The 25,750-nt window shown below is 56.7% G+C and overlaps 1 protein-coding gene across 1 annotated transcript; it reads right to left on the bottom strand.

The window, feature by feature from the left end:
• Window positions 1-536: 536 nt before the first annotated feature.
• On the bottom strand, window positions 537-5,116 carry LOC117652847 (cyclic AMP-responsive element-binding protein 3-like protein 1). Its single transcript, XM_034398011.1, has 9 exons — window positions 4,973-5,116; window positions 3,955-4,269; window positions 3,702-3,873; window positions 3,342-3,617; window positions 3,026-3,259; window positions 2,773-2,944; window positions 2,362-2,657; window positions 2,025-2,240; window positions 537-1,948 (listed from the first exon to the last, which is right to left on the bottom strand). The coding sequence occupies exons 1-9, from the start codon at window positions 5,114-5,116 to the stop codon at window positions 1,761-1,763; spliced, it is 2,013 nt and encodes a 670-aa protein (XP_034253902.1). The 3' UTR covers window positions 537-1,760.
• Window positions 5,117-25,750: the final 20,634 nt, after the last annotated feature.

Raw genomic sequence — 25,750 nt, 5'->3', positions numbered from 1 at the left:
CGTCCCCGTCCTCGCCACCGTCATCCCCCTCCCCATCCACGACCACACCGAGTGCGCCGCGCCGGCCGGCCGGGCGCATTCGCAGCTGCAGCAACGCCTGGCGGCTTGGTGGCGGAGGGGGAAGTGCCTGGCCAGCACCGCGGCGCAACCGCGCCTACTGCTCCAGCCGCCACCGCCACCACCTGCCGCCATCTTCCCGGCCAGCGGCTTGGCTCAACGGTCCGACGTCCGACGGCTCGACCTGCTCGGCCTCGGCCCGGCTGCGGCGCGCGCCAAAGCCAGTCAAGGGCCGTTGCCTGATTGCCGATTTTCCCGGTAGGTGCAGCTCAGTCGAGCCTGCAAGCTCCCGCCAGTCTACGAAGCGACTGAAATGACTGAGAAGAGTCAAGAAAGGACATTTAATTAAGTTTGGGACATAAAATCTAAACATATATCCGTGCTGTGTATGGTTCTTGATCTTGAGGTGGTTGAGCCAATCCATAATGTGGATAGGACTGTGAGCGGACTTATGAAAGGTAGTCACAGCAAAGACAGGATTCATGGAATTATATTGTTCCTTTATTTAAAAAGAAAAGAAAATCTCTAACATAATAGAGCTTTAATAACAGAAGTTGGCGGCTCACTGCACTTGCAAGTGACCTGCTTGCAATTTCTCTTGACTTTGTAAATAATACAAAGACATGCTTCAACAATAAAAGCATACATGTGGAAATCTAATATGACAAACTATTTCATAACAATGCCAAAAGCATAAGCTGTTCTTCAAGTCCATAAGATAAACGTACAAATTCTCAATCAAATACTGTACAAACAGTCAGTTTTACATCCAAGACACAATATTCTAGTCAACCTATTTTTCAGACCACAATTTTCTGCCAAAAAAAGAAACATTGGCAACATACATAATTTAGATCACTTACACAAAATAAACTCAGCTAAAAAGAAAATTTCTACAAAAATCTCCCTGCATTAATTCATTAAAAGCTTAGCTATTCACATGCACACATACCTCATAACCTTTCTAGGATACAGGATTAAACAATCAAGCAGATTTAGCTTGGTAATCTATAATAAAAATAACATAGTCATCATTCTGAAGACTGTAACACGTGGTTTCCTCTACTTACAAAAAAAAAATAAAAAAAAATACTAATACAATAAAAGCTATCATGATTACATAAGAGGCAGTGCTATAAAGTTACACAAAGTCCCTGCACCTGTGACACAGAAAGCAAAAAATCCACAGCAAACTGCAGTTTAAACAAAATAGAAAAAAAAAAGAGAAAGAGAGAAAAAAAGACACTACGGTAAAGGGAGGGGCATTGTTTCAAAATGTCTCACTGATATGAAAAGAGGGGACCATTGGCCAAGTTCAATCAAACTTAATTGACTACCATCATCTGCCAAAACATAAATCACACAAAAACATGAAACACAATCATAAAAAAAGAGAAAAATAAAAATAAAGCAGAGAAATCACAGACACGGAATTTTAGAACTGCCCTTCAAATAATAATAGTTTATAAAAAGCCAAATAAATAAATCTAATAAAACCACAAAATTCTTTTGTACAATTTATCTTCAGTGCAGCCCATTAAAATTGAAGAAAACAAGTGTGAAGAGCAAAGCCTCAGAATGTACTATAATGATGCTTCATACATTTTCAGAATGAATTTAAAATTGCTCTCCACAACAATGACCTTGGGTACAAATACCAATTTCATGCAGAAAAAAAAGACCAAAGAAAACATCCATGAGTATCAGCGCCCTTCTTGAGAGACTGGTAGAACTAGTGTAGAAGAAGGCTCTTCTGTTTTGTTGTTTAAAAGTTGTTCCACCATAGTTTCAATCCTGTCATCAATCGGTAAGAAATCCTTCTTCTGCTTTTTTGGAGGAGGCCACACATCATCTATAGCAGGATCGATGAACTGATGAACAATTTTGTCCCCTGAAATTTGAAAACGAGTGTAAGTACTGTGCAAAAAGTTGAATGCCTTGGAAACATTTCGTCATTGCTTCCTTACCTGGATCAATTGAATATCTTGCTTGCTTGGTCTCAACAGGACCAAAATCATGATCAAAGAGAGCATTGCCCTCTGCCTCAAGATCACTGGCACGTCTTTTCCCCAACTGAGGAATGGTGATCTTGAATTCTTCCTCATCCAATAATTCCAAGTCATCTGTGGAGTCTGCTGCAAATAATGCTCCAACTGAGGAGTGTAACAAAGTTCTTGATCGGCCTGTGGATAAAAAAACAAGCTTTAACTGTGTCAGATATTTAGAAAAATGAGTTAGCACTAAGAAGAAGCAAAAAACAAAAAAAAAGTAGTCCAAATACAAATTAATAAGAAATGTACAAACCTGGCAAGGCAGGAAGCTTATTATCTGAGCTAATAGCATTATTAGCTGATGTAAGCTCCTGGTCCTCCAAGGTGTTATTTCCTGGCCGAAGGTTGGGAACCATAACAAGAGCAAGTGACAGGAGAAGAACCATCAGACATGTGGCAGGCTGAGCTCCGCGAGATCCACTTCCTGACACGCCGCGCGCAACAACTGCTCTGAGACGTTGCAGCTGAGTGGCAAGTGATTCGTTTTGCGATTGCAGCACCTTCAAACGTTTCAGCAATTCTCGATTTTCATCAGTACATTGTTTCACCCTGAAAAATAGACATTGCATCAGTAAGTGCAACAAACCAAACGTGTGAACCGTAAAAAGGTTTTACTAATCAATTCGCAACTGCTAAACTCTCCTAAACTAACTACGAGTCATACCTATCCTCCAATCCATCAACATATTCTTTCTTCCTTTTTCGAGAGTCTTGAGCTGATATTTTGTTTCTTATCTTTCGACGAATTCGTTTGAGCTCTCGTTCCTCTTGCTTAGTAAGAGGGTAATGAGTAGGAAGTGTTACTCCCTCTTTCTCCATCAAACGCTTCTCTTCCGCTGGTATATGACATTCCAAAAATAAAGTAATAGTACTGAAGTAGTAGTATATTTTCCTGCACTACTGAAGATTTTACTTACAGGAAAGAACAAGTCTCGGATATGGTTGTTGGCTGTTGTGCGTCTCCATGGTATTGTCAGAGGAATCATCACTAGAGTCATCTCCAGACATGTTGAGTATGTCACTCATGCTGCTGCTAATGTTACAGCTCTGGGCTGGACTAGCATTCATGGTGTTCAAAACAGTGCCAGGTTTCACTTGAAGAAGGGTGACTGGAGTTCCCTTCCCTATAGCTGGTACCATGGGACGGCATCCTTAACAAAGTAACAAATTCCATTGATTAAGTTTTTCTTTTTAAACTTTAAATTTAACTTAAGCAGAGAGGGATATACATACTTGCTCTATTGTTTGCAGCATTTTTTGCATTTACAATTTTGATAGTGCGAACATCTTTGAGATCCTGAAGTGGTAATAGGATTGAACGAGGGTGTGAAGAGTTAGAAGAACCAAGAGCAGGCATTGGAGTCACACGGATCATTTGTCGGACTGTGGCAGAGCTGGCGCCTGTTCCATTGCGTTTCCAGGTCTTGACAGGACGAAGAGTTAACTGCTGTGTTGACACATTTGATTGACGTGGTGCAACAGGCAGTTCTGTATCAGAGGACGCCAAGTCTGAAACATAATTACATTGAACATGAATACAGCCCACAAATGTAACATTAGTTACAGTCATATATTAAGTATTACACAACTTACTCATGTTAATTATAGCAGTGTTGTTTTTAAGTTGGAGTGGGCCAAAAGATTTTGAATCAAAGATACCAGCATTGATTGCCGCTGAATCCAGAACATTGAAATGGGTAACCTCTTCTGGAGATGATAAAACCTCTGGCGAAGCAGGAACTGAAGAAACATCCAAATCCAGGTCCTAAACATAGGGAGACCAATGGTTAGTAAATGATTTAACATGCTATACTAAATATTTCTTTCTTTAAGTTCCAAAACTTACCTCTTCTACTTCCTGTTTCAGAGGAGACATTTGCAAATCAACAGAGGCACCGCTGTCTTCAGCAATATCATGTGTTGATTGTTCTCCACCAACATCACTATAGACATCACTGTATACATCACTGTTGACTCCACTGTCAGAGCTGCTGCTGCTCACAACAGCAGCGGTAGGTGACAAGGACGCATTGCTTGACAGACAGATATCAGCGGAAAGTGGGTCCATGATTTCTGTTTCAGCAAGTAGAGAGTCATCGAATGGGTTTCCATTGAGAAGAGAGTCCAGGAACTCATCTGGGTTGCTGGGCCAGACTTCAGACTGTAGTTAACAGAAAAATGAAAAAAGAAGTCATCATTAAAACACCCAACTCCACATGTAATCACATTTTATTGAGTTGAATTTGAATGCACTGAATATTTTAGAATCAAAGACTTCTTAAAATATAGAGATAAAACCTGCCACAAGGAATCCTTACAAATAATAGGTTGCACATGTCCATGATTCAAGTTCAAGAAGAAAACTTTTACTTTATAAAGTCACTCAATAAAGCCTATAGTAATGAAAATTATAAATAATAATCACAATAAGATGAACTTAATTAATGGACTGGGTTTGATGTCACCATATGCAATGAATGACATTGCCACATGGCTCAGTTACAAAACTGACATTTTCAGTAATTTGGGAAGATATTGCCAGATATTGCACAATGATTAGAGCAACCAAGCATTTGAAACTTTTATAAACATTCATAAAGAAAGATTTCATCATTCATAACTTCAAAAGAAAATAAGAATTCAAGATTGCATGTGACTTCAATTGCTTCAATCACCCACAACATATTCACATTTATTACATCATATGGAATGATAACCAGTAGTTTTTTACTTATTGCAGAGAGTATGGCAGGCCAAAGAATTTTACAAAGAAAAAAACCATTATCAGAAAAAGATTAAAAATGAGTACATGAGGGTTATCTTTAAATAACTTGTAAAAAAATATAGGTCAGAAATCAACTTACAGAGATGCCGAATGATGGTTTGGTGTCAATGTCAATTAATTCATTTTTTGGGTACAGATCATCCTTATCAAAAGTAATAGGCAGGGAAGGATCTTCCTTATCAAAGAGGAGATCCATCAAATTCATTTCTGATGTAATGGACATTCTGTATAGGTTAATAGGTACAGGTGTACCTATATCCAATTAATCAGCCGAAAAAAGTAAAGAACGCAGCAGTCAGACGACTCGGCGCAAGACACGACAAATGGGCGGGGTGCGTCCCTCAGTGATCAACACAGGCCGCAACACAACACGGGCAGGTTGCTCGAACACGGGGATTTAAATTTACGCAGCTTTGCGGGTCGTTTGCGGCGCACAATATGGTCAATCAGTCACGATGACGTGAAAGTTTCTACCACAGAAAGGAACGAGATGCAAACGGCTTCACGTGGACTTCGGTAAACAAACCGCACACGATTATGTCTCCAATATATAATTTTGGAAGGCCATTTTATGGCATTTCCAGCCTAAAACCACTTTAAAACGCCGCCCAGCCCATCGCAAAGTGCACCTTGAACGGCCACACTTCCAACGTGGAAGTAAACAAAGTTGCTCGTCGTCTGTTTTGCCCATGATGCGTATGAGAATATTTGCGTTTTCAATGAGAAATTTCTTGGGACGTTAAAATCGAGTGTCTTTTGTCGCTCGCCTTTCACCGAATTCAAATCGGAGTGGCAAACTGTCTCCGACACCCTCGAACCGAAAAGAGAGGCATTTCGGGGCAATTATCTTCAGAGTGGAAACTCGGCCGAACGGAATGAGCAGCGTCACAGCGTCGCAGCCCGACGAACCCGACGGTCAGGCAACGTGCACAGTGGAAAAGGCGACCCAGCAGGCGTCGAAATGCAGTTGTACCTTAATAGTGGTCTGTCTGCAGCTAAAAAGGAATAGTTACTCAATGATCGAACAGGCAATCGATAGTTCATCACGCTGCTGCAGGCTACTGGTGACTCCACACCACAACGACCACCACGACGACCAATGGCGTCCCTCCCCTCCCCTCCTCTCCCCTTCCCTCCCCTCCCTCCTTTCAGCAGGCGCCGTTCCTCTTGCGGCCAAACGGCCGGCCGCCCCGCCCCTCACAATCCCGCCGGACTCCAACAAAACACGAGGAAAATATAGCGGAGGTCGCTGCAAACGCGGTATATTTTCATGGCCAGCCTGGCCAGGCGGAACACGTGAGGGGAGGGCCGGGCCCGCCGGACCGCGGGGCTGGCACGCTGACACGCTGGCGGGGAAGGCCGCGTGCATTGCTGCGGGACAATCAGGCTGTGTTTGAAAACAACCACTAGACATTTCTCCCGACTGTTCCTTCCACAGAGCCACCTGCCAGAGGTAGGGCTCTAGCCGGAGGGAGCCCACTAAATTCTGAAGTGCAAAAAATGAGCACGACAATGCTGTGTATACGCCAAACGCTGGTAAAGAAACGACCAGGAAATATGACTGTTCCCAGCCTGATCGTTTCCACGAAGCCCGTGCTCGGGCCACGAAACGAAGTTTGTCGAAAATGCAGCCTCGACTGCACGGCAAGGTTTCTATGACTTCTCTTCCCAATTTTGTGAAACTTATCGTTTTCGCGCCGGGATGAGGATTTCCCAGTGGCCGGGCCCGGGGGCAGTGGCTAGCAGTGGCGCAGCCCGGGTCTCGTTGCAGTGCAGTGGTGTCGGTGCCGCTGTGTCGGTGCCGCTGACAGGCCCACAATAAAACGGCCTAATAATGCCATGCAGCCGGTCTAGGCCGACTGGGCCGGCGCCTGCTATGCCGCGCATGCCACCCCGCTGGGCTGGACTCGCGCAACGGAACGGCACGGCAGGGCACGGCACGGCGCGGGTGTGAGCTGAGCACGGGCAGGGGCGCGGAGGGGCGGGGCGCGCTTGGTGAACTGATAGCGTGCAACAAAGGCGCGAGCGCCGTTCGGTCGAGTGAACTATACACATAGACACACGCCCGACCCGTGCAGCGCGCGACAGCGCACACGCTCTCTCTCTCTCTCTCTCTCTCTCTCTCTCTCTCTCTCTCTCTCTCTCTCTCTCTCTCTCTCTCTCTCACTCTCTCTCTCTCTCACTCACACGCTCAAACACACACACGCGCGCACAGATCCTATAAGCGGCGCAGCTGCGTGACGTCAAAGGGTTCCGGAACAATTTGAGCAGGGTACTCGACCCAGCCGGACGAAGCTTCGCAGCGAGGCACCTCTTCGCGCCGCCTGCAGGCAGTGCCGACAGTGCCGCCGGTTGACAGGCAGGCCGTCGTTGGCGCCCGGTCGTGGCGCCCTGCAGACAGATGGAGTCAGGACTGGAGAGGATATGGTCCAATTCTCGGCACAATCGGCTTTGCGGCTAAATTGGACATTGGCCGCGGTGGAAATATCTCCCCCTGGAGGAGAGTGGACTCCAGGATCTGGCGCGGCTCTGGAGCGGGACTTCTCCAGACTAGCTGCCGAGGCGAGAAAGGAGTGGCCACTCCCCCGCCGGCCAGCCAACGGCCAGCCAAGGGCCAGCCAACGGCCAGCCAACGCCAACGGCCAGCAGGAAGAGAGTCTTTATTTTCTCGGCGCGAGGAAAGAAAAATCTACTCGTCTATGATCCCTCCAACCTGCTATCCGACATAACCATTTTCCTCATTCAGAACGAGTAGAGGATGGACCCTCAGAGACAGAAAATCTCAACAGTTGCCCTGTCAGTAGAAAAGGCGTCTCGCCGACGGCGAGCGCCTTGTGGGTAGGCAGTCCCGTAACGCAAACGTGCCGCCAGACTGCCTACCGCCACGGCGCTTGGCCTGCTTCGCCTGCTTCGCCTGCTTCGCCTGCTTCGCCTGCTTTGGCGGGACTGTACACCGTACTCTGTGCCACTGTACCTGCTGGCGAGTGGCAGCGCCGCGGCCAAAGGGTTTTCCGCTTGGCGCTGCCCAGCGCTGCCCAGCGCTGCCTCGGCCCGCGCGGGCTTAGCGAACGAGGTTTGGGTCGGGCTGCCGCCTGCCGCCCTACCGTCCCGTCCGGTCCGGTCCGGCTGGGCCCGCCGCACCGCTCAGTCAGTCAAAGCCCTGTCCGCCCTGCCCGGGACGCGGCGCGTCTCGACCAGCCTCGACCGCCAGCGACTCGGACGGCGGGGCGCCAAAGCCACTTGTCTCGCCTCTAATTGGCCCCGCAGTCTGCGCCCGCGTCGCCCCGCCCCGCGCCGCCCCGCCCCGCCTGCTTACGCGCCGCTTTGTTTCCCGGCGCTGATTTTTATCGGGCAAAGGGTCGCCATGACGGGCAAGTTCATCCCGAAACGAAAAACAATTTGGCCGTCCGAGCCAACCCACCGCGAGGCCGCGGGGCCAGGGAAAAGGGGGGGGGGGTCCAAATTGCTCGTGTGGAGGGCGCACCCCCATGCCGCCGCGCTGCCCGAGTCGGGTCGCAACATTATCGCCAACATTACGGGCCTTAATCTCAGCAGACCTAATAATTTCGTCCGGCAAATCTGCGTTTAAAACAGCACAAAAACAGATTGCACCCTCGCGGGGGCGGCAACTGGCGGGAACCCTCCCCCACTTCCACTTTGCTGCCGCCGCTGCCCACTCCACCCTCGATGTCGCCGACGGCCGGCGGGGGACGGCGGCTTGGTGACCACCGGCCAGTGGTCGAGGCAACGGAATCATGGCATCTAGCCCCAACAAACCAGGCCGCGAATAAGGGGATTAAAAGGAAACAGAACAACAACGGTCTCCTTTCCAAATCGCCACACCTTTAATCTCGTTGTTTGCATCGCGGCAATCTATGCGTCTCATAAATAAAACATCGGCAAGGGTTCCCGCGGCTCGGCGGGCCTGGCAGCATGGGCAGGGAGAGCTATGACAGCAGCAGCGACATCGTGGAGGCAGGCGACCCGTTCCACCATCGCCACCACCACCATCCCGACGACCATCAACACGAGGCGCGATCGAAGGCCAAGGTTTTCAGCCGCGCCAATTTCCAAGCCCCGAGACCACAAACTGTACACTGTTCAATGATTCTTCCGGCCTGAAGTATGCCGGGCGGGAGTGGGTCGAACCGAACCGGGAGCGAATGTGGCGGCCAGCTTCGGCCAGGAATGCCGAGCGAGCCCCTACGCTGTAGGTATTGAGTGCACGCGCGCTTGTGTGCACTGCATGTGTGCGTGTGTGCGTGTGCGTGCGGCGCCGTAGTTGGTGCTGACCTTCTACCTGGCGGAATGCGGGCCCTGCTGATGTACGCCGAAGGGAACCGAAGGGAAGGCCGGAACCGGCGATAGTTCTAGAGCAGAGGGCTGGGCGTGGGCTTTATCACGGCAACGGAGTGCTTGGGGGAGGGGGACGGACGTCCGTCTCATCATGATCCGATCGCACAGCCGACTGATTCCGAGAGTCGCCTTTATCGTCCTATCTCTCTCGCACCTGTGCCTCATGGAGTGCGAGAGAGACGACTCTCGGAATCAGTGTGCAGAGCTGACTGGGGCTGACCACGCGTCTCGCCGCCCCGCGCGCCGCGACGTGGGACGTGCTGGCCGTCAGCGGCACGGCGGCAAAGCGCCGCAGATCATCCCCCGTCCGCCCGCCCCGCCGCCATCGAGGCCGCCGTCATGGTGTGCGCCAGCACCGCCACCGCCAGCACCGCCAGCACCGCCACTGCGCAGCACTGCAGCCCGGAGGCGCCGCCACGCCACAACACTACAGACTGCCTCGGCGCGGCGCAGCGCAGCGCAGCCGTTCGGATGCGTTATGAAGCCATCATCACCCTAAAGCACGGCGCGCCGCAGCTAGCTACCCCTCCCCTTCCAGCCCCCCACCGCGCGACACACGCACCTGCTGTGATTGCGGGGAGTCGATTATTTACGAGGCGCTGCTGCAGCGGGAGGCCTCTCTGTCTCTCTCGCAATGGTGGGGCGCGCCGCATGGGTGGGAGAGAGACAGAGAGACGGGACCGGAATGAGCCTGCCGGTGGCGCGCAGGCCGCATCCCGTGCAGGACAACGCGCCCCGCGTCGCCCCGCCATGGTCCTGCAGGACACTCGGCAGGGACGGCCGGGGACGGCGCTCCTCGTCCACCTCGTTCTGCAGACTGATTCCGAAAAGCGCGCCCTCGCTCGGTCTCGCTCGCACCGACGCGGGACGCCCCGAGAGTGCGAGAGAGACAGAGCGACGCCACCGACGTGCGGAATCAGGACGCGCGGGCCAGCCAGGGCACTCACCGGCACGAAAACATCAACGCGGAAAAATGTCACGAGTCCGCACTTTAGGCCACGTTCGCATGAGTGTGTGTGCGCGTGTGTGTACGTGTGTGTGTGTGAGTGTGTGTAAAAGAGGGACGCACGCGCGCGGCGCCGGCGGGGCCGGCCAGGGGGAGCACTCGCGCGGAATGAATTTGATTAAGTGTTTCGGGGGGAAGATTTTGGGCAGCAAATTGGAGAGCATTGCGGCAGCATGAGCTGCAGGGCTAGCTGGCTAGAAGGGTCGGCGCGGCCCCATCGGGGAGGGGGCGGGGAGTAGGAATGCACGCACCGCCGCCGTCGGGGCGTGGCGGGGCGTGGCGGGGCGGGGAGTCGGCCGCGGCGGTGGCGACTGGGGGTAGATTGTGGTCAGCGCGAAAGGACAGTCTCGTACGACGTCATTAAAATTCGGCTTAATGTACGGTCAGCGAAACACGATGCGAAACGGCGAAACGGCGGCGGGGTGAGTCGGCTATCTGCGAGCGGCGGGTCTGCGAGGAGAGGGGAGGTCAGTGCTCACAGATAAAAGTGGTACAATGTTATTCAGCCGACGAGTCGCCGGCGTGGCCAGCCAGCCAGCCAGCCAGACAGACTGACATACATACAGACAGACAGACAGACAGACAGACAGACAGACAGGAAGCAAGGAAGACTGCCCTGCAATTCTGTTATTCTGCACACTCTTGCTGCAACTGTGCCCCACACAATGTTCCGGCGAGTGCTGGAATATCCACCTGTCTAACAAGTTTTTCCTAACTCACTCACTGTGTTGAGCTGCGCCTGAAAATTCGTACCCAGAAACTCCCTTGGTTCGATGGTTCGATGGTTCGATGGCCGGAACAAAACCATGACGAACACACTACTGTTGTGCCACTCGCCGTAAAGCCGCGCCTGGCCGATCCAGGCGGTGTCCTATGGCGGTGTCCTGGAGTCCGGCAAGCCCGCAAGTCTCGCGTAACGATGGTAACGACCTGCAGGAAGCGGGAATTCCGCGGTCGCCTAAACGATCCCCTAATCGCCCGACGCCCCTCCACTCCCTCCTGCGCCTACCGCCCGCACTGCGCCCGCATGCCGCCTGCGAGCTGATGAGGGAAATTAAACCGAAGCAAGACGGATGGCGCGGAGACGAACAGTGTGGCGATGCCGGCGGTGCAGCGGCCCGCCTGTTGCACTTGCAGCATGCTTGCAGCGCATGTAGTGCGTGACGAAGGCGGGGAGCGGAGGGAGAGAGACAGCGGGTGCAGTATTTCAGCCACGCCGAGCCATGCGCTATGCCGGACTGCAATGAGAGCGCTCCCTCTGTCTCTCTCTCTCCCGTCCAGTCGATTCCGGGCGTCCCTTTTTACGGCAGCGCGCTGCCATGCCCATGGCCATGCCCATCTCTATGCCACTGCCTTGCCGCCCCATGCGGCATTCCATGGCATTCCTGGGCGGCCACTTTCGGCACGCATAGCAGACGCTCCCTGCAGGGCCCCGCCCGCCCCGCCTGGACCCGCCCCCGCTCGCCCGAAATTATCCACGTACCTCACAGTTTGCGTAGCGGGGGAGCGGAGGGAGGAGGGGCTCTAATTTGTGAGGCGAAAGGTCGCTAAGGAGCGGGCGGTAAGAGCGTCAGTGACACCCCTGGACCCCTCTGAGTAGGGTGGCGTGGGTCTGCGCCGGGGCTGCTGGGTCAAGAAGGCGGCGCGGCGGGGGCCTGGTCTGCGAGCATAATGGCACCAGCAGGAAACGGAATATAACACTGTAACATTTTTTTTAGCAGTGCGTCGAAAAAATGGCGTCCGACGCGTTAATTAGATATTGCCGTCGCGGAAAGTTCATCCGTGGGGCCGTGCCATCCATAGCACTGCCATCCATCCTGGCCGAATTCAAAACCGCGTCCAGACAAAATGAAATAAAAGTGAAACTTGCCACCGGGCGGAGCCCGCCGAAGGCACCCCCCGCTTCGTGAAAAGAAGAAATATTTGAAAGGGTTGAAGATATTACCACACTGAGAAAACCTTACAAACTATTTTGGACCTTACAAAGAAAAGTAGTTTGTATAACAAAGTATTTTGAGCATACGTAAGCTTACAAAGAAAATACTTCGTAATTTACGAACTATTTCTTCGTATAACAAAGTATTTTAGTTTGTTATATGTATGCTCAAAATACTTCGTAAGGTTTTCAGAGTGCAGCAGGTAAAAGATATATAATCAGGGCAGATTGTTGCCAGCACGTAAGAGAACCAACCTCGCAAAATTTGAAATCTGCGCACGGTAAAAACGCGTCCTCGAAAAACCAGGACCGAAGGGCTTCAAGGTTGTACGCTCTGCAAACTCAAGTGTGTGCCAGGCACGCACTTCTTGGTGCATGCCTGGCAGGCACACACTTCTTGGTGCATGTCTGGTTGGGAACGCCTGGTTGGTAACGCCTGCTCAAACTGGCCCACGTCGCCGCCAATCCTTGCCATTACAAAGGGAGAGGACTCGCCCTGAAAGACTGATTTTATGACAGCCACTGCGTGGCGGTGTCGCGGGTGGCTCCTCGGCGGTGCGCCTCCGAGTCGGCGGCCTCACCCACGTCCACCAAGGGTCTGATGCGTAAACCGGATATGGCTCGAGGGCTTCCGGTCCGGCCGAGTGGGGCTGCCCCGCCGCCGCCTCGTAGGCAACGCTGTCGCGGGCACGCGGCCGTGTGCGGCGGGCTGCCCACCCTGCGGACCGCAGGCGCGCAACGGGCCGCCTTCTCCCTCCCCTCCCCTCTCCCTCCCCTCCCAGGAGGCCGTGCTCGGAATAAGAAGCACAACAACGATGAAGTAGGGGAGTGAAGCATTCCGATCCGGCCGACCTAATCAACCGTTCGGCTGTCGTCGGGGCGATGCGATGCGGCCCGGCCGGCAGACCCCGCCTTGCCGCCACCCCAGCACGGCCGAGCGGTGGCGTGGCACCGCGTGGCACCGCGTAGCACGCAGCGCGGCCGGCCACACAACTCGCTGGACTCGTTTTGGGCTGTACGGTCGCCAAATAGGAGTCGCATCAAACAAATGTGGGCACCAATGGATTGCCCCTCGTTTGGTGAAACTATTGGAACCCACAATATGACTTAAGTTCCAGCCTGGGACTTCACAGTTCAAAAATTTTCTGACGTAACCGCTCCGAGCGGGGCACGGCGCTGGGAAAGCCGATGGCGATCTCTCGCGGCTCCTTGCGCGAAATGCACGTTATCGGATATATGCTAATTCGCGGCCCCCTCATTTTCGGCGCGCGGGCCCCCGAGTCGGAGTCGAACCCGCAGCTGTCACGATCGGCAACCGGAGAAGGCACAGAAGGCCTGGCCGGGCCGCCCCGGCAGGGCTGGAAAGCCCGTCCCATTCGCCGGGAATCGGGAACAATACGACAATATGACGGGAAATAAATGGATATCCGACTGCGGTGCCTCTGCACTCTGTGTGTGTGTGTGTGTGTGTGTGTGTGTGTGTGTGTGTGTGTGTGTGAGAGAGAGAGAGAGAGAGAGAGAGAGAGAGAGAGAGAGAGAGAGAGAGAGAGAGAGAGAGAGAGAGAGAGGGGGGGGGGAGAGGTTGGATCCGCCATGCAGACAAATGAGAAAGGGAAGCAGAGGGAGGCACACATACGATTGGCTTCAAAGAAGTGACCGCTGCCGTGATTCGTATTCCTGTCCAGCGAGAGGCGGCGGAAAGGCAAGGCCGGGCAAGGCCGGGCAAGGCCGGCCGGGTAAACACTCCGGCCGCAGCCAAACGAGGGCCAGCGGCCGCCAGCGGGGGAGAGGAGAGAGCGGGTCAAGTGCGGATACGTTGCCGAAATAAACGATTCTGCGGTGGGGCCAAAAAAAGGGGGAAGTAGGAAACAAAAATTAAAGAGAATGAAAAATAAAAATAAAGTGAGATAAAAGCGAGATAGAAGAGTTGGGGTCTTTTTCGTTTTATTTGCCATGACAGATAGTTAAAACGATAAGAGGGAATGGCCAATGAGCGCGGGCCGTGTCGTTAAATTGAATTTACTTCTTCCTTTGTGCCTTTCTGCCTCTCGCTCGCCCCTTTCCCTCTCGTCCGATAGGCGGCGTCAGAACGGCGTTCATGTCGACAAGACGGCGACAAACCCGAGTTTAATCGTTCTTAAACGCCCTTCATGCAAATACGGTGAAAAATAAAAACAAACTAGAAAAGAAGGTACTTATCTTTTTTTGTTGAAAAAGTAGAAATGTCCAGTTAGTAGTCGTGACTGGGGTGCGGTATAAAACCGAATACGGGTAAAATCGTTCTGAGATTTTGAAAGGGTGTGAAAATTGTCGGGCAGTGCCGTCGAGACTTTGACCCGAGAGGGGCCAGTGCCGGAGATCACCGCCCTGCCGGCCGCGCCGACACCCGGCTTGCTTTTATTGCCAAATTGAGTCAGCCGGCCCAGCGCGGCCCAGCGCCCCGGCGACGGGGAGGCCGAGGCGGGGTGAGGCGGGGCGGGGCGGGACCGGGCGCGCGTGTCAGCAGCGGCCGGCAGACTACCGCCTTTTCATCCGGTCACTCACTTTATTTGAATTTTTAAAGCTTCATTCAGTCGGGCGTATTTCGGCGCGTGGGGCACTCCGTACGACCACCCGACGCGGCTCGGCGCGGCGCGGCCGCTCTACCCGGCGGGGCGGACGCGCTGCTGTCGATGCGATGACGGCGATGGCGACGGCGGTGGCGTTGGCTGGTCCAATGCACAGAGACAAACTGCGCGCTCAAGCAAGGCGTGAAGATGCCCCCGCCCTGCCAGCCAGCCCCGCCGCGCCACGCCAAGCCCCGGTACACGAAGCACGGCGTGATTGCCGATGTCGTCCTTCCCTCCGCCCCTACCCTCCCTTCCCCTCGCCGTCAAGGGCGCGCCGCGCGAAGAAGAGTCGGCGCCCTGCGTCCCACGGCCCGCGCCGCGCCGCGCCCTGCGCCCTGAGGCCGATTCCGAACAGCGTTGTCGTCGCTCCGTCGCTCTCCTACTCGTGGGGCGCACCGCAGGGGTGCGAGAGAGACAGAGCAGCGAGGCAGCGTTCGGAACCAGTCTGCTGGCGTGGCGCCCAGCCAGGCATGCAAGGGACATCAAAGCGCGCCTACACGCCCGCCCGCCCTGCCCCGCCCCACCTTGCCCCGCCCCGCCCCGCCCCGCCCTGCCCGGCCACACCCCGCCACGCCGGGAACACGGCCGTCCCATGCTAATCCTGCGGCAGGGCGCGGCGGGCATCGGAGAACGCCCTCGAATTCCATTCGGAAGGCGGGGTCCTCGGCCCTCGGCCCTCGAATCGGAGTGACCCGACCGGCGCCCTCCCGGCAAGGCGTCCGGGACGGTCCGGGACAGGTGCCCGTCCAAGTACCGCACTCAGAGCACTCAAAGCGCGCCCGCGCCGTGCGCCCCGGACCCGCTCCGCTGCTCCGCACAGTGGCGCGCAAAAAACAAAAACAGATATATGATGAGCGCGGAGGGCAGCGGGGTCACACACGGCGGCCACTCCACGGCACTCACGCAATCCAACTTCAAAATTCCTTTTTTATTCTCTTTTTTTTCATTTTCCACTTACGGTTTTTAATTTGTGAAAAAAAATCCCCACCAGCATGACCACTACTGTCATCCCAATGTTAAGTGGCGCGCGGTGGACGTCAAGGGGGTCGGTCACTCACACACACAAACGCACAAAAAAGAGAGCACACATACACAGCACACAAATGCGTAAATTTTTGAAATGTCCCGTTGACGTGGCGCATGGACAACCATGCCAAGGATGGCACTTTTTTTTAGAGGGCAACGGGCAAACTTTTTTACCACATTTCACGCACTTATGGTTTGTACGTGTGTCGACTCTGGCAGTGTATCGGTCTGGGATCGGATACCAATGGCGTTGCGCGGAGTGGCGCCAACGAGTGCGTCGCCTTCCACACCGTGCGTTACTATGACCCGGGGCGAGGCCTGCTGGCGCCTGCTCATCACTCCGTCTCTCTCGCACCCTTGAGGCATTCCGATGGGCGTGCGAGAGAGACGGAGCGGCGAGCGCACTGTTCGGACGCAGCCTGCTGACCCGGCAGTGTGGATGAATCGAATCAACAAACGCTGCTTTTCAATCTTCGCTTCAAGTAAGTCGCGCTGCTTCCCATCGACTCCCCCTCCCCTCCCCGCCCGCGCGCCAGACTGCACCGCGACGTTGTGCCAGGGGAGAGGAAATATTAAGAGAGAACAAAAAATGGGACCGCGTCGCCGAGCCCCGCCGATAGTCGGCTCGGGGTTTATTATCATCATTATTAATACTTTGGCGACGAGAGCGCAATCCCAGGGCGATATTGTTCGAGTGGCCGAGAGGCTTCTAGTGGCCGAGGGGGCCGCCGAGTGCGGTGGGGCGGGAAGGGGGTCCTGGACGACGGCCTCCGTCGCCAGGCAGCGAGTCGCGCCGCCACACCGCCGCAGACGCCGCCGCCGCCGGGCTCGCCGGCCAGCCGCCCCGCGAGCGACCGCCTAGCCATGGCCGCCATGGCGCAGCCGCGGCATTCAGGTTCAACACAGCATGAAATTCTCAGCCGATGTTATTTATCGCATCGCCCCGACCGTCCGGCCTGGAAGTGTCCTGGAGGGGCTGGACGGGCTAGGGCTGGAGGGGTGCGCCCCGGCTGGTCGGCCGGCCTGCAGGGGCACCGGAATGCTCTCCAGGAGCAGGGCGCCGCTCCAGTCCCGTCCAGGATTGGCGTCCTGCTGCATTCCTGCGAAAAGCAATGGCCCGGACCGCAGCCTCGAACCAAGACAGGATTATTGTGCCAAGCTCGACGAGTTATCGCCGTTGACGTTCGGAACGCACCACCCTTGTTTTGGGAGTCCACCGTGTATATCGTTTGTGTACATTGTTTAAAATGAAATCATTTAAAGAAATCACACATACGATACATACCCTTGGCGTGGTCCGCACGGCGCACGTCTCACCCCGTGCTCATCCCGCAAGGTGGCCGCCGCAGATAGGGCTTAGCCCGCTCTGCCGCGTAGCGCGCAGCGTCCCGACGACGTCCGAGGCACCCCGTCGAGGCCGTCGTCGCGGAGAATGAGCCGCCTATCTATCGCCTGCCGTGGGTCATGTGGTACACCGCGCGCCAGCCCGGCAGCCCGGGCAGCCCGGCCAACCTGGAGGGGTGCTTGTCGCTCAGCGGGATGGAGGGCCAAGTGGAAAGGGGATAAGAACGGAGCCGCCACCATTGTGCAGTCCGGAGCGCGGAGCCATGGCGGAGCCGTGGGGGCGCTGCGGGGCTGCGGCGCTGCCGTGGGGCCCACGGCGGGGCGCGGTGGGGCGCGGCGCGTGGTCTGGTCCTCTCCCCGCCCTCTTTCGGACTCAGTGACTCGTTGAGAGCCAATTGTCCTGCGCGGCCGGGCTGCAGGCTGATTCCGAACGGCGTTCTCTGTCTCTCTCACGCTCATGCGGGAGAGAGAGAGAGGCAGAGCGACGAAACGACTGTGTGGAATCGCTCGGCTGGCTGGTCCGGGCTGGTGCCGGCGCCCCTTGACACACCAGCGTGTGGCGCCAGCGGAGCAGTTTCCTGCAAGCTCGGCCCGGCCCGGTCCGGCCCGTGTGGCTCGAAAACAACAACAGGCTGGCGCACGGTGAGCCAGAAGACCAAAGACAACGTTTTAAGTTTTAAGAGAACCATGTTCTCTCTGATGGAACGGAGTCTGTCAGGCGTCGAGCCCCTGCTGGGAGCAGGGTAGGCAAAACGCGACACGGGTGTTCACCGCGTTGCCTACCGGCGGCTCTGCAGGGGCTTTTGTCACGGCTTGACTGGCTCTGGACGCCACAGTAGTGGAAAATGCCCTTCGGAACATTTAGCGTGTAGACTTGAGTTGTGCTCTACTTCGCGGCGCCGCTAACGCATAAAGTAGGGCGCGACGGCAGCCGGGGGAGGTGCGCGACGACGAAGACGACGACGACCGGATACGAAAAGAGACAGCAGGCGACTCGCTCCATCCGGCTCGGAGGATGGAGTTGTATCCCCCGGCTGGGCCGGGTTGGGCCGGGCGGCCTGACGATGTGAATTTCCCTTTGTCTGCTGTCTTGCAGTGAGGCGCACGCCAGGCGGCGGCGGCGGGGAGGTGCATCATGGCCACGGCGGGGATCGCGCGGCGCGGCGCCAGGAGACACCGCTATTTGTCACGGGACGCCACCGCCATGACACCCTACACGATCCCCATCGGGATTCTCGGGGCAATCCCTCCGCCAGCCTGTCCCGCGTCACGCTGATCCTGGCCCGGCGTGGCCTGGCGTGGCCTGGCGTGGCCTGGCGTGGCCTGGCGCCCCGAGCCCATATCCTGACGGAGCGCGCGCAACCTGACGCCCGGCCGAGGACCCCCGCCGCGCCGCGCCACTCCCCGCTGTTGGTGTCCGCGGCGATTCCAAGCGCCGCGCTCTGTTTTGCCGACTTCTCCCTGTTTTATCGACTCGGGTGTGGATATTCGGCCGTCGTCCAGGCCGAGGCCCTCCTCGGAGTCCTTGGCCTCGCGCAATCTCTCAGACACATCTCGCCATTCCCCTTTCCTGCCTGCCTTCCAATGGACTGCTTGACGCGCTGCTCGCCCTGCCCTCCACCCCGCCGCGCCCCGCCGCGCCCCGCCGCCGGCATTTGCATTTCAATCCGAAAGGAGGAGAAAAGTTGGCCGGGCATACGGTCAAAATGTTGCCCCGCCGCGCCCGGGATAAATTGAATTGATGTCGCGAGGAGCGGCGGAGCGAGCCGGCCGGGGCAGAGGGCTGTCTCTCTGTCCCTGTCTCGCCCGCAGCCGAGGCTGTCTCTCCGTCTCTTTCTCGCGCGCAGCCGTGGCGGTGGCGCTGACGGAACATGGACATGTCCCTGGGCTGGCAGGGCAGCCGCCGAGGTAGCAAAAGCAAAACAATAAACCGACGACGAATAAAAAGAATAAAATATAGTCACGGAATCGAGCCGCTTAGGAGCGGGCCGGGGCCGGGGGCACGCTTCGGGGAGTCATAATCGCAATAAACCCCAAGACGGCCGCGCAGCGCGTTATACTACCCCTCGGCCGCGCGCGCGCTTGGGTGGCAGTGTGGCAGTGTGAGTGTGCGCCTTTAGTTTTACGAGTCTGGCAAGCATCGAACTGCTACCGCAGTGCCGCACGCCACGATGACGTCATCGCCGGCAGACAAGATGGCGAATCGCTTTTACGACACTTTTGTTCATCAATGAGTGGCTGCCTATAAAGACCTCGCCCCTCCTCTTCCCCCTCCTCGTCTGGGGTGCTAATTATGCCAATGGGCGTAAAATACTATAGAGTGGGGGAATGCGGGGAAGGCCCAGGTGGCCGGGAAGCGTATGGCTGCAGCGGGCGGGGGATGGTATACGCGTGGAGTTTGGTCGCTTCGCTTCCGACCGGATTCCGAAGTGGAACCCTCCTGGAGATGCTGGACTAATGCCGGCGGACGGTGCTGCTGGAATGTTCGGTAGGCGGCAAGGAGGAGGGGGAGGGGAAGGGGGAGGAGTAAAGGTAGCGCACACGGCACGGTTACATCGCAGAGCCAGCAGTCGCCAGTGCAGCGGACAAACAACGCGGAAGAAACTAGGCCAGCTAAAGGGCGCCGCTTTATCTAAACTCGCCGAAACTCGCTCATTAAGCGCGCCGTGCCTTGCCGTGCCGTGCCGTGCCGTGCCGTGCCGTGCAGTGCCTTGCCGTGTCTTGCCGTGCCGCGCCTTGCCGCGCCGTGCCGCGCCACCCGTGCATTTATCGCCAGGCACATGTGATTGTGATCGCAGGACGGCCGACATGGCCCCGGACCTCCCCGGCCCGCCCCGGACCCGCCCGAAAACGGGCAGAGCCATCGGCCCCAGTTTCCTCCAGTCGGGCCCCACGGAGGCCAATCCGATTCGCAGTGGCGGAGTCGCGAATGAGCGGCGGGGCGGGGCGGGGCGGGGCGGGGCGGGGCGGGGCGTATCTTGGGGATTTTTATGCCCGGCAAAAGTATCGTGTCCCATTTGTGTCAGCGGGAAAGAAAGTTTACGACTGCACGCGCCGCGCGCTCACTCGTCCCCTCCGCGTCAACCCCCGTCAGGGCGCCGTCAGGGAGGCCGGCCGGGCCGGGCCGGGGCTGCGCGTACTTGTTTGTTTGATGCTTTTTATTGCCGTCTTTCTGCTGCTCGTTTTTTGTCTCTCGTTGACTGTCTGGTGGGAGACGACGCGCTGGCTGCAGGCCGCTGCAGGCCGCTTCAGGCCTGATGTCTGCGTCCGTGCCAATCCTCTCGGTGGCCTCCCCGACGCCGTCGTCGCCGTCGATGCCCCGCCAGCACTCGCCACTTTGATCCCCGGCGGAAGCACCACTGGCAAAGTGTCGCGACGGCTTTGCAGCTGCCCGGGGGGAGAGGGTAGTCCAAGAAAGGGAGGGGGGCAAGGGATCCGCGCAATCAAGTAGTTTTACGCGGTGTTTGTTTGGTTGGGGGGGGGGAGGGGGGAGGCCGGGCAAGGCCGAGTCAGTCCCACCCCTACGCTGTCGGGGGGCCTTGGTCGGGCAGAAGGGGGCTAATAGCCTTTGAATACAATGCGGGGACAGCGTTTCGGCTTGTGCTCAGCCTGAGACTCGGAACAGGGCCGCCGCCCCGCCCCACCCCGCCCCACCCCGCCCCGCCCCGCCTTTCCGCCTCCGCGCAGCAGGGCTGCTGGGCTGGCGGCACCAAACAAGCGGCGTAAATCAACGCCGATACGAGCGGCACGGCGTCAGAGGCGCCTGATAGGGTTGCGAGGGGGTGGGGCGGGGCGGGGCGCGCTGGGGCGGGGCAGCCAGGGGAGGATTTGTATAAATTGACCAGGGGGCGACGAGGGGCACGGGCCGGGCCGCGGAGGGCCACGCGCGACATCTGTTGCCTCCGGTGTAGGAGAGAGATTTTCTCCGTCGGGCTGCTGGCCTGGCGACTGGCTCGGGGCTGTAAAAGCCTCATCGGTTCCGAATGCAACGAGGAACGAGGCGCCATGTGGCCAGGCTGGCGGCCCCGGCTGGGTGGACGGACAAACGACTCCACTGTCGCTTGGCCGACTGCGGAAACGTACGCGGACAGTCACTGCACCCGGCCACCCCGCCGGCCATTACAAACAAAATCTAATCCGGTCACTCCCCCGCCGGACCCGGTCGGACCGGAGTGGTGCAGGTAGGGAAAAACAATTACCACACCACCGCGACTCCCGGGGGAGACAACAGGCAACCCCAACCCCGGCGGCGGCGGCGCGTGGAGCCAGGCAGCCAGGGCTGGCAGGCATCAGTCGGTCTCGCAACCCACGGAGCCGACAGCTACGCGCGCCAGCGTTCAATATTTCAAGCACAACTCCATGTCCGCCCACCTGGCTCGAGCTGTTGTACACCGCGCCGTTGTGCCATCCGTGGTGTCCGTCATCTCGACCTTCTCCATTATGCGCATTGCTTTTGTAGCGCGCGTTCGAGTCCCACCGTTTCCGTCCTGCTTTCCGCTTTCATCCACGTTGATTTTACCGCCCGCGGCTCATGATGGGCAGCCGCCAGGCCGCGTACTCCTGAAGAGGAAAATCTCCGCCGTGCCTCACCGAAACCTCGACGTCCGCGGCGTCTGCCTCCGAAGTCCGTGATAAGGAGTGGGGCTGGTTATAGTTGTATCTTCCAGACACAGTACACAAGTTGGCGCTCCAGCGCTGCCCGGGCCTGGGCCCTCGGCCGCCCTCGGCCCGGCCCGCCCAGGACGCCAGTCAGCGGAGTTGGACTGACAGTTCTCGACGTGAACCTGCCGTACCTGCGGACCGCCCCGCCTCCAACGCCACCGACGCTCGCGGCAGGGCCGAGCAGGGCTGGCCGAGCAGGGCCGGACAGCGCCGTCATGGTGTCCGTGCTAATTGCCCGAACCAGCGCAGTACGCCAACCACACCCCACCCCCACCTCGTCATCTCTCTTCAATCGCGAGCAGACCAAGAACTCTGGGGAGAGGGATAAAGCGTGAGGAAGCATAAAAAAGAGGCAAAAGAAAAATGGTGTGAGCATAAACATTTTGCACCCCCAGCCCGCTGTTTCCACACGTCTGGCGCCGAGACGGCCATCATCATGCACTGCATACACTCGCCCAGGCCACCCTCAGAGCCCCCACCCCCTCCCCCGCCTCACATTTGGAACGCCAGTTAAGCAGCGGCATACATCGCGAGACGAGTGCATCCGGTTTGTTGCAGCCACGCGACGCCGCGCCGCCCCGGCCACCCATTCACATTCAAAGGGACACATTCGGATTCGTATTCAGAGTGGGATGGCTCCTTATTCACCTCGTGAATATGACACTCTGTACGGCCTGGGGCGGGGCGGGGTGCGGCGGGGTGGTCAGGACTTGGCCGGGGGTGATGGTGGCGGTGGTGAAGAGCAGGAGAACGAAAAACTGGATCAAGGAAAGATGAGGTTGACGAAAGTAGGGGAGGTCGTGAAAAAGAAAAGGAACTCACTTACCAACTTGACTGCTCGCTCAATTTGCATACAAATAAATCGGGTCGCGTGAAGGTTGCCAACTTCTGCGCCGCAACTCTTTTCAGCTAGTTTCCATAAATTTGGCGTCGCTCGCGCGCAGGATGTGATCTCGAGAGCCGGAAGAGGGTTGGACGGGTCGCGGGGTTGCAAGTGGTAGCGGCCTAAGCGGCGGAAACGGGAAAGGGACGCGTCACGCGACTCCTGGCCCGCTTGCCCTAGCCGCCCTGGCCGCCCTGGCCGACCTGGCGGTCCACCGAAAACGGCAGCCGACGGCCGGGTCCAGCGGTCCAGCGTCGCGGACCTGTTGCTGCGAGCACGTGCGCGCCGCGGTCCCGCTGGGAGGGATGGGCATGACTGGGCCCTCGGCAGCCCTCGGCAGCCCACAGCCCTTCGCAACCCTTCGCCCTTGCAGCGAGGAGAGCAAGGAGCAGCGCGGAATACGACTGGCGCCTGTCTTTCAATCTGGCCGGCCCGCCCCGCCCCGCCCGTCGGCCCGTCAGACCAACTTCCACCGCAACTTTCGCGACTGCGATTTGTCCGTGGCCGCCCCGGGGGCCGCGGCAGCATCCCCTCCGAAGGAGGAGGCAGAAAAACATATTTCGCTTTCGTTTCCTTGTCATATTGTCCGATGAGCTGCCGCCCCGCCGCCCCGCCGCGGCCAGCCGCCGTCTGCGTCGTGTCGCCGTCGTCTCCAACTTGCAACAGCGCCTCCGGGCGGCGCCGGTTCCTCACACGCTGCGGGGAGGAGAATTCGGCAGATGAGGGTCTCTGGTGTCATTAGGCAGTGACTATTCGCAGGACGGGAAGCCGGGCGGGGAGCACCGGGCAGCGCGGCGGCATGGCGGCAGCGCCCTCAATTTCCCCAGCGGGCTGGAAAAGTCACAAACACAGTGGAGCGCGCGGATTGTTTCATGGAAATACCTCACAGAGCGGCAGCCGCCGGCCCAGTAAAGTGAGAACTGTGATTACCCCTCCCCCTCCTTTTCCCTGAAGCTACACCCTGGAAGGCGAGAAGGCGAGTGTGCGCCTGGTCGGCGTGCCGATTTCATGAGGCGAGCTGGCCGGCACGCCGAGGCAGCTGGGGGAGCTTGCCGCCCTGCCGGCCCTGCCGGCCCCGCCCGTCGAGAGGCGCCAGATTGGAAGCACGCACTGGCCGGCCGACGTCCGTGCGCACTAAAACCCTTTGGCCGCCAGCCCTGCAGCAGCCCCAGCCTACCCCCGTCTCCGGTCTGCCCCAGTCGGCCCCAGTCTTCCGCGGTCAGGCGCATCCTCCCAACGGCTTCATTGCCTGCCGTGCCAGCCTCACCTTTGTGCCCTCCTTAGTGTGGCCGGGCGAGAAGCAGCAGCGAAAGGGACACGAGATAATCATTGCACGTCTAGTTGGTAATCAGTGAAATAATCAACATCATCCAATGAAATGACAATCATACTTTCGGGGATTCAATCACTTTTGACCATTTTTGCGAGCCACTGCTCCAAACTATCAGCGGTCAAAGCCTTGCGAGGCGGGGCATAAAAGAGTAGGGTCTTCAGAATAGTAAGGCGTCGAGAGGTCTTTGACCGCAACTAATCGGATGCAGTGACCGCTCAAAGTCACAAAAAGTTTATTTTCTGGAATCATTCACTTTTGACCATTTTTGCGAGACCACTGCTCGCAAACTATCAGCGGTCAAAGCCTTTCCGAGGCGGGGCATAAAAGAGTAGGGTCTTCAGAATAGTAAGACGTCGAGGAAGGTCTTTGACCGCAACTAAATTGGATGCAGTGACCGCTCAAAGTCAGCAAAAACAGTAATTTTCTGAAATTCATTCACTGTTTGACTATGTTTGCGAGACCACTGCTCCTAAATTATCAGCGGTCAAAGCCTTCCCGAGGCAGGGCATGAAAGAGTAGGGCCTTCAGAATAGTAAGGCGTCGAGGAAGGCCTATGACCGCAACTAAATTTGATGCAGTGGCTACCCAAAGTCACCAATATTGAATTTCCGACACTTTAACAGCTTTCCGAGGTCGGCGCTCAAATAATCCCCAATATTTCCCAATAATCAACATGATAACCTCCTATAATCAGTGATAAATAATAAAATAATCAAAAGAAATCACATGTAATCATACTCTAAATATAATCAGTGTACAGGAAAATCTTGAGTTGGTACCGCCTGCTCAAACCCTCTAAATTCGGTCAAAATTCAAAATGTGGCAGTTAATTTTCGAAAAACATCCCCCCCCCGAGAAAAGATGGGGTCGCGTGGGGTCGCGTAATCTTGTTCCTGGGGTCGCGAAAAATTTTGGAAGCCATTTTGGGGTCGCGGGCTGAAAAAGGTTGGGAACCCCCGACTTAGTAGTTTCGGCAGACGTGAGTAACGTGAGTAACGTTAATAAATGCTCTCGGCCTGAAGAAATGCTCCTGGCCTGCTCGATGCAAATGCGGGCTGTCTCTCCGGCGGCGGCTCGGCTCGGCGGCAGGGCCACGCGCTCGGAGACGCCACACCGTTTACCGTTCTCTTCCGAGCGATATGTCACGTGCTTGTGCGGCGTGGCGCTTCGTGGCGTAGTGCCGCGCTGATACTACGCATGCTGCACCTGCAGACGGTGCTTCGGGCCCCGCGGGCCTCCGAGCAAGCCTCCGAGCAAGCCTCCGAGCAAGCCTCCGAGCAATCAAACAGCAACAACAAGGCAAACAAGAGGGAAAAGCGACTTCCTTTAATCTCGTTACGCTTTTGCGCGCGAATCCTTAAAACCTCCGCAGGGTGTAGTGTGTGCCCAGGGCCCTGGCCCAGGCGGCGAGTCCTTGACGCGAGGCGAGGCTTGCCGAGGATCAGAGCTTCTTTCTGCTGCCATCTTTGCTCCTTTGGCACCGTCTCGCCCGCGCGGGCTGCCGAAGGTCGGGAGTGGATGAGCGGGAAGGGGTAGGGGAGGGGGGCTGTTCAGTTGCCTTCCATTTATCGCCGTGATTCGTTATCAGGCGAGGCGGCCAGCCCTTCGCTTGCCTCGCCCGCCCTCATTCTTTACCTCAGCACCTCCTCCTTCCCAAACCCTCCCCCCCTCTCTCTCATCTTAGCACCTCTTCCCTCTTTCC

Source organism: Thrips palmi, unplaced genomic scaffold (assembly GCF_012932325.1).
Source record: "Thrips palmi isolate BJ-2018 unplaced genomic scaffold, TpBJ-2018v1 HiC_scaffold_10, whole genome shotgun sequence".
In the NCBI taxonomy this organism is placed as follows: domain Eukaryota; kingdom Metazoa; phylum Arthropoda; class Insecta; order Thysanoptera; family Thripidae; genus Thrips; species Thrips palmi.
This window is presented reverse-complemented; position numbering and strand designations above follow the sequence as displayed.

Coding starts and splice junctions, on each gene's coding strand:
- LOC117652847 (XM_034398011.1), bottom strand. CDS start 5,116: ATGTCCATTACATCAGAAATGAATTTGATGGATCTCCTCTTTGATAAG. Junction 2,945..3,025: donor TCCGAGACTTGTTCTTTCCT/GTAAGTAAAATC, acceptor GTCATATACCAG/CGGAAGAGAAGCGTTTGATG. Junction 2,658..2,772: donor GTTGATGGATTGGAGGATAG/GTATGACTCGTA, acceptor TCTATTTTTCAG/GGTGAAACAATGTACTGATG.